At 47.3% G+C, this 7,524-nt stretch overlaps 1 protein-coding gene across 2 annotated transcripts in view; it reads left to right on the top strand.

Moving 5' to 3' along the window:
* Positions 1 to 6,498, top strand: part of PPP1R3F (protein phosphatase 1 regulatory subunit 3F) — an 18,871-nt gene extending 12,373 nt beyond the window's left edge. The window contains exons 3-4 of one of the 2 annotated variants that reach the window (XM_017861177.1): positions 158 to 237; positions 4,241 to 6,498. In XM_017861177.1, the coding sequence (XP_017716666.1) occupies positions 158 to 237; positions 4,241 to 5,497 (1,337 nt within the window). In that variant the 3' untranslated portion in view covers positions 5,498 to 6,498. Of the gene's footprint in view, positions 1 to 154; positions 238 to 4,240 lie in introns of both variants that reach the window. The other variant, XM_017861176.1, reaches the window with a different exon arrangement.
* The last annotated feature ends 1,026 nt before the right edge of the window (positions 6,499 to 7,524 follow it).

Below are 7,524 nucleotides of genomic sequence, written 5' to 3'. Positions count from 1 at the left end.
AAAAAAAAAAATTAAGGGGCACCTTCTGCTTTAGATTGTCACAGAAATCTTCAGAGGCAAAACTGCCGGTTGGCTAGGATGGCAGATTTTCTTAACAAAACCATACCTACTTGTATGCCTGTCTTGCCCAATGCTGCCTTTCTCTTCCCTCTAGCAGAGCATCCTGATGTCCAGGAGTCAGTGGGTCCACTGGTGGCCCCCACCCCTCTCCGTCCGTGGCCCCAGATGACACTTCAGGTGAGTGAGTCCTTGCAGCCTTGGAGTGGACAGCCCAATAGGAGGCTCACAGTGTGACTATTGCTGGGCTGGGTAGTGGGGCCCACTAGTTCTGGGTCCTCTCTGGGTTAGAGGGAGGGCACAAAACTCAGAACCCGATGGGGGAGGGGGAGAATGCAGTTACTCACCTGGGCTTGTAGAAATGTCGTTAGTTAATTTAGCAAAAATTTATGGAGTGCTTGCTCTGTGCCAAGCACTGTTACAGACATGAAAATGCTCTTCGAGGGGCTTATGTGTTAGTAGGGTGAGACATGATAAAATAATAGAATGTATGGTACTTTAGGTGATGATGAGTGATAAGGAAAAATATAAAGGAATAGGGAGTGGGTGAGAGACTGTGTGTGTGTTGTTGGGTCGGGGGGTTGTAACTTTAGATTGGGTGGCCTGGGAAGGCTTTAGTGATTAGTGAGATCTGAGCGAAGATCTGAGGAAGGTGAGAGAGTGAGCCACGTGGATAACTAAGGGAAGAATATCCCAGGCGAGTGTGAAGTTCCTGAGGTGAGGCCATGACTAAGGTGTGTGAGGGACAGTGTAGAAGCCAGTACAGCGGGGGCAGAACGAGGGACGGGGAGAGTGGTGCGGGGTGAGGGCAGAGAGGTGGCTGAGGACAGATTGGGTGGCACCTCACAGGCCATGGTGAGGACTTTGGCTTTTACTCCGAGTGAGGGGGAGCTGCAAGAGCATTGTGGATGGAGGAGGGACGTGATCTGATTTAGGATTTAACAGCCTCCCTCTGGCTGCTGCTTGGAAAATAGACTGTCAGAGCGAGGGTGGAAACTGGCGACCTGTGAAGGGGAGGCCACTGCAGTGGTCCAGGCGAGTATGATGGTAGGTAGGGGAGGTAGAGACATTTTGGAGGGATGTGTGTGTGTGTGTGTGTGTAAACTTTTTAATTACAAAAAGTTTCAAACATATATAAAAGTAAAATAGTATAACGAACAGCTTCAGTAAATATCAACACATGTCCATTCTTATTTTATCTATACCCCGTCTCCTCCCTCCCATTCCCTTTGGAATTATTTTGGAAAACATCCAGACATCATCCTATCCATAAATACTTCTTTTTGTATCTCAGAAAATTAAGAACTCTTTTTCTTTCTTTCTTTCTTTCTTTTCTTTTTTTTTTTTTTTGAGACAGAGTCTCACTCTGTCACCTAGGCTGGAGTGCAGTGGCGTGATCTCAGCTTACTGCAACCTCTGCCTTCTGGGTTCAAGTGAGCACATCCAGTTAATTTTTGTATTTTTAGTAGAGACAGGATCCATTGCCTTGACCTCCCAAAGTGCTGGGATTACAGATGTGAGCCATCACGCCTGGCCAGAAAATTAAGAATTCTTAACCCCATAATACTATCATCACACCTCAGAAAATAGACGGTAATTCCTTAGTATCATCAAGTATTTGGTCAGTGTTCAAGTTTCCTTCTCTCATAAGTGTTTTAGGATCCAAACAAGGTTGACATGTTGCATTTGATTGATGTGTCTCTTTAGATTTTAAAAATCTCCCCCACTTTGTTTCTTTGCAATTTGTTGGTTGAAGAAACTTTGCTTGTCCTGTAGAATTTTCCAGTCTGGGTCTGGCTGATTACATCCAGGTGGAAATACGTTTCTTACTCCATTTTTATTAATTTATTAATTCTATTAATGTAATCTTATTAAATTTATCAAATTGTATTAAATGAATGTATTTAATCTTTTATTATTAAATTAACTAGAATTAACTCTATTTAATTCTACTATTCCCACTTCCTTTATTAGCTAGAATTCTTCTTTAAAGAAAAACTGTCCCACACCAGCTATTTGGCTACTTTGAGATATAGTTTGTGCAGAAAAAGCAGAGTAAATATTTAATTTTTTCCATTTTATTTACCAGTTTTCAGAGAAGTACTACTCCAAAGGTGACCAATAAAAGGATTTTGGTTTTGTGTCATTATGAACTCATGAATTCTAAACATATTTGATGAGTTTTAATCCATTGCACTTATTTGTGTGTTTTTTTGATGCTTAAATTGAACTACCCCTGGCTAGTAGGAGCTTATTGAGATGGGCTCCTCTGTCCTTTTGACACGTCCTCATCATTCTGTGAGCCTTTCTCACATCTTCCATGACAATATGTGCTAGGCTCATCCTGTACTCTCCCTGCCCCAAGCCTGGAAACAGCCATTTCTTTCTTGCTTTTCTTTTCTTTCTTTTCTTTTTCTTTTTCTTTATTTTCTTGCCTTTCTTTCCTTTCCTTTCTCTCTCTCTGTCTTTCTTTCTTTCTTTTACTTTCTTTTTCTTTCTTTTCTTTCTCTTTCTTTCTTTTTCTTTTTTTTTTTTTTTTTTTTTTTTTGAGATGGAGTCTCGCTCTGCTGCCGCCGGGTGAGGTGCAGTGGCCGGATCTCAAGCTCACTTCACTCACTGCAAAGGCCCGCCTCCCGGGTTGCATGCCATTCTCCTGCCTCAGCCTCCGAGTAACGCTGGACTACAGGCGCCCGCCACCACACCCGGCTAGTTTTTTGTATTTTTTAGTAGAGACGGGGTTTCACACCGTGTTAGCCAGGATAGTCTCAATCTCTCTGACCCTCGTGATCACCGTCTCGGCCTCCCAAAAGTGCTGGGATTACAGGCTTGAGCCAGACCGCGCCCGGCCCTTTTTCTTTCTTTCTTTTTTTTTTTTTTTGAGTCAGAGTTTTTCTCTGTTCCCCAGGCTAGATGCAGTGGCACAATCTCGGGCTCACTGCAACCCGCCCTTCTGGGTTCAAGGCGATTCTCCTGTCTCAGCCCTCTTGAGTAGCTGATATTACAGGCGACATGCCACCACACCCGGCTGAGTTTTGTATTTTTAGTAGAGAACGGGGTTTCACCATGTTGGTCAGGCTGGTCTCGAACTCCTTACCTTCCTGGTGATCCACCTGCCTTGGCCTCCCAAAGTGCTGGGATTATAGGCGTGAGCCACCGCACCTGGCCAGAAGCAGCTATTTCTTTAAGGAGCACTGGTTCCTTTCAGTGGAGAGTGGCATTCAAAGGCCAAGATTTGGGGGCTCAGCATTCTTGTTGCTACTAGATTGGTCATTGTTTCTAGGCCCTTTGAAAAGATGGAGCTAGGAAATAATTTTTTTAAAAGAGAAGATGATACATCATGGGTTCATATGGACGTCCCGACTGTGTTTTGGGAATTTTTTTTGCATTTTAATTTTTTTAAATGTATACATTTTAATTTTGAGGGGACATAGTGTATATATTTATGGAGGTGTTTCGATACAGGTATGCAATGCGTAATAATCACATCATGGAGAAGGAGGTATACATCTCCTCAAGCATTTATCCTTTGTGTTACAAACAATCCACTTACACTCTTTTTTTTTGAGACAGAGTCTCTCTCTGTTGCCCGGGCTGGAGTGCAGTGGCACAGTCTTGGCTCACTGCAACCTCTGCCTTCTGGGTTCAAGTGATTCTCCTGCCTCAGCCTCTTGAGTAGCTGGGATTACAGGTACGCAACACCATGCCCAGCTAATTTTTGTATTTTTGGTAGAGACGGGGTTTCACCATATTGGCCAGGCTGGTCTCGAACTCCTAGCTTCATGTGATCTGCCCGCCTTGGCTTCCTAAAGTGCTTGGATTACAGATGAGAGCCACTGTGCCTGGCTACTTATACTTTTAGTTATTTTAACTGGCTCTGTTTTGAAGGTAAGCTAGCAGTGTTTAGTGATTATCATTCACCAAATATTCACACCCACCGAATTCCTCAGCTTTATAATCTGCAAGAAGCCCCGTTTTACTGCATCCAATTGTGTTATTTTACCATAGATGACAGTCTTTGGAGTCTAGATAGTGACAGAGGGCGCTTTAAGGTGTTTTTATATAGAAACCCCTGTGGGGCTGGCTGTGGGCTGTCACGCTTCTTACTGTCTCTGCTTGTTCCATCCCCTCCTCTGCTTCATTCCCTTGCTTTTTCTCTGCCCCCTCGCCCCGGCCATGGCTTCAGGTGTCTGATGTTCCGATGACTGTCAACCCCGCAGAAGAAGGTGACGTCCCCAGAAGCAGTCCTCCTGTGGCTTTTACAGAAGTCCTCCAGGCACCGGCCATCAGGATTCCCCCCTCCTCCCCTCTCTGTGGCCTGGGTGGCTCCCCCAGAGACCAGGCCTCAGGGCCCGATGCGAGCGAGGGGGCCACCGGGCCTTTCCTGGAGCCCAGCCAGCAGCAGGCAGAGGCCACATGGGGAGTATCGAGCGAGAATGGAGGGGGGCTGGAGGCCGTGAGTGGGTCGGAGGAGCTGCTCGGTGAGGACACCATTGACCAGGAGCTGGAGCAGCTCTACCTGTCTCACCTGAGCCGCCTACGGGCTGCTGTGGCTGCGGGTGGGGCAGGGGGTGGTGGGGAGGGTTCCACAGATGGAGGGATATCCCCCAGCCATCCCCTGGGCATACTGACGGACCGCGACCTGATCTTGAAGTGGCCTGGCCCTGAGCGGGCCCTGAACAGCGCCCTGGCTGAGGAGATCACACTGCACTATGCCCGGCTGGGGCGTGGCGTGGAGCTCATCAAGGACACCGAAGACCCTGATGATGAGGGGGAGGGTGAAGAGGGGCTCTCTGTCATACCCTCCAGCCCAGAAGGGGACAGCCCCAAGGAATCGCCTCCGGAAATCCTCTCCGGGGCCCGTTCTGTGGTAGCCACTATGGGAGATGTGTGGCTCCCATGGGCAGAGGGCTCAGGATGTGACGGCTCTGTGGTTCTGGGTACAGAGGGTCAGTTCATTGGGGATCCTGATAAAGGGATGGGCAAGGACACTAGCTCTTTGCACATGAATAGGGTGATAGCTGGGGTGACCGAGTACCTGGGGGAGGCCAGGACAGAAGCCCAGATAGAGGTCACCAGTGAGTGGGCAGGCAGCTTTGATCCCATATCTGGCAAGGAGCCAGCCTCTCCCGTCCTTCTGCAGGGGCAAAATCCCACCCTCCTCAGTCCTTTGGGGGCTGACGTCTGTCTCTCTAGCATAGCCAGGCCTCATGTGAGCTCCCAGGATGAAAAGGATGCAGGCCCAAGCTTTGAACCCCCAAAGAGGTCTCCCAACCTAGCAGCCCCTGCAGAATGTGTGTGTGCACTGCCTCCTCAGCTCCGGGGGCCCTTGACCCAGACTCTGGGGGTCCTGGCCGGGCTAGTGGTGGTCCCTGTGGCTCTGAACAGTGGTGTGTCCCTCCTGGTGCTTGCGCTGTGCCTCTCTCTGGCTTGGTTCTCGTAGGCTCTGCTTGTGGGATCAGCAGAGGCTTGAGATGGGATACATGGCCTGTGCAGTGAGGGGACCTGGGTCCTTTGCTTCTGAGAATGCTCTACTGAAAGAGAGGCCTTCCCATCCCCAAGCTCTCCAGTTAACACAGGGTTCCCTGTGGAGACACCAGTGGAGACGAGGGGATGGGTAGATGGTGTGAGTGAGGGGAACTTTTAGAGTGGAACTGGGCATGTCCTCCCCCTACCCCCTGAGCCTGTATTTATTTTTGTATAATTCTCTGGACGAGGGAGAGTGGTCGTGAGCTGGTCTTGGGGCACAATTACCCAGAGATATATTTATTAACAGCCAACCTGTGCAACATGCTGGAGCTTTATTTTTAATTTAATTTATATAGAGTACCTATTATTATATGCCACAATAGAGCTCTATGAGAAACAGTGTCTTGCGGTGTAGTGTTCTCCTGTTTGGGCATGAGTGTGCAGGGTGGTCACTTTCTATGGGAGGACCACAGTGGGGAGTTGGGGGTGGGATGTGGTCGCCTGCTGCTGCTTCAACATGTCTGCCCTTGAAGATCTGTGTCTCCTCACCTCGTGGTCCTAATCCATATGGTTCTTTGTCTTTTCCACATTCTGCCTGTGGGACCCTACAGGTGTGTGTTTGGATGGTGGTGGTGGGAGCCAGGGAGGAAGAGTGGCAGCCACATGAGGGTTTGGTGTCAGTCACATGGTTGCAGTGGTACCTGTGGTCTCCTGTGGATGTGGGAACATCAGTTGTGAATCAGCCACAAGGTTTTGAGGTTACTGAAAAAACAGCCTTTGACACCAGCAGGGAGACCCCTTAGCCCCTGAGATAAGGAAGGCCTCAGAAACGAAAGAGGAGTTAACGTACTGTAGTACTTTGTAGCACAGTCGTTGTCCACAGACATCACATTTCTGCTAAAAACAGGAAGTCCAGAAGGTTTGAAAGATATATATTTATTGCATGCAAATAAAAAACTGCTCAACAAAATAAAACACCACATATTTATTTACTTCCCTTTACAGCAAAACTTATTGAAAGAAATATTTATACAAGCTTTCTTCATTTCTTCTATGATGCCTTTCTGAAATAGCCCCAGTCAGATCTTTTTTGCCCAACCATTTCGGCAAAACTGCTGAAGATACATTGTTATAGCCACGGTTAAGTCTCAGACGTCATCTTATTTGGGATATTGGTAGCATTTGACATAGTTGATCATCTCTACCTTGCAACCCTTTCTTCACTTGGTTTCCCAAGACACCACACTCTCCTCATTTCTCTTCTTCATTGGCCACTGTGCAAAGCTGTCAGTTTTCTTGAAACTGCTTTGTGGGTTCAATGCAGATCCAACCACAATTCCAATAGAGTTTTGCCTGTGTGCAGATCATGACACATTAATTCCTAAATTTATGTAGAAGTGCCAAGACTAGCCAGGACACATACTTATTGTGGTAGTATATTCAGATGGCACGATATTTTTGCAAGAGTAGACAAGTAGACCAATAAAAGACTATTGATCTCAGAAACAGTGGAGACACACTCATGTGTAGACACAGAACTGGTGACCACGGAGGTGTCTTAGGTCAGTGGGGGAATGATTGGATTTTGAATAAATACAACAATTGGTTACCTGCATTGAAAAATACGATCTTGGATCCCTACTTTACAACAGAAATAAAAATAATTCTAGGTGGGCTTAAAGCCTAAATGTGAAGGGCAAAACCAAAGCGCTTTAAGAATACAATAAGGCAGGGCCAGGCCTTGTGGCTCACTCTTGTAATCCCAGCACTTTGGGAGGTCGAGGTGGGCGGATCAGGAGTTTGAGACCAGCCTGGCCAACATGGTGAAACCCTGTCTCTATTAAGAATACAAAAATTAGCTGGGCATCCACCTGTAGTCCCAGCTGCTTGGGAGGCTGAGATGGGACAATCACTTGAACTCGGGAGGGAGAGGTTGCAGTGAGCCGAGATGGCACCACTGCACTGCAGCCTGGGCCACAGATCAAGACTCCATCTCAAAAA

Source organism: Rhinopithecus bieti, unplaced genomic scaffold (genome assembly GCF_001698545.2).
Source record: "Rhinopithecus bieti isolate Rb0 unplaced genomic scaffold, ASM169854v2 scaffold_59762, whole genome shotgun sequence".
In the NCBI taxonomy this organism is placed as follows: domain Eukaryota; kingdom Metazoa; phylum Chordata; class Mammalia; order Primates; family Cercopithecidae; genus Rhinopithecus; species Rhinopithecus bieti.
This window is presented reverse-complemented; position numbering and strand designations above follow the sequence as displayed.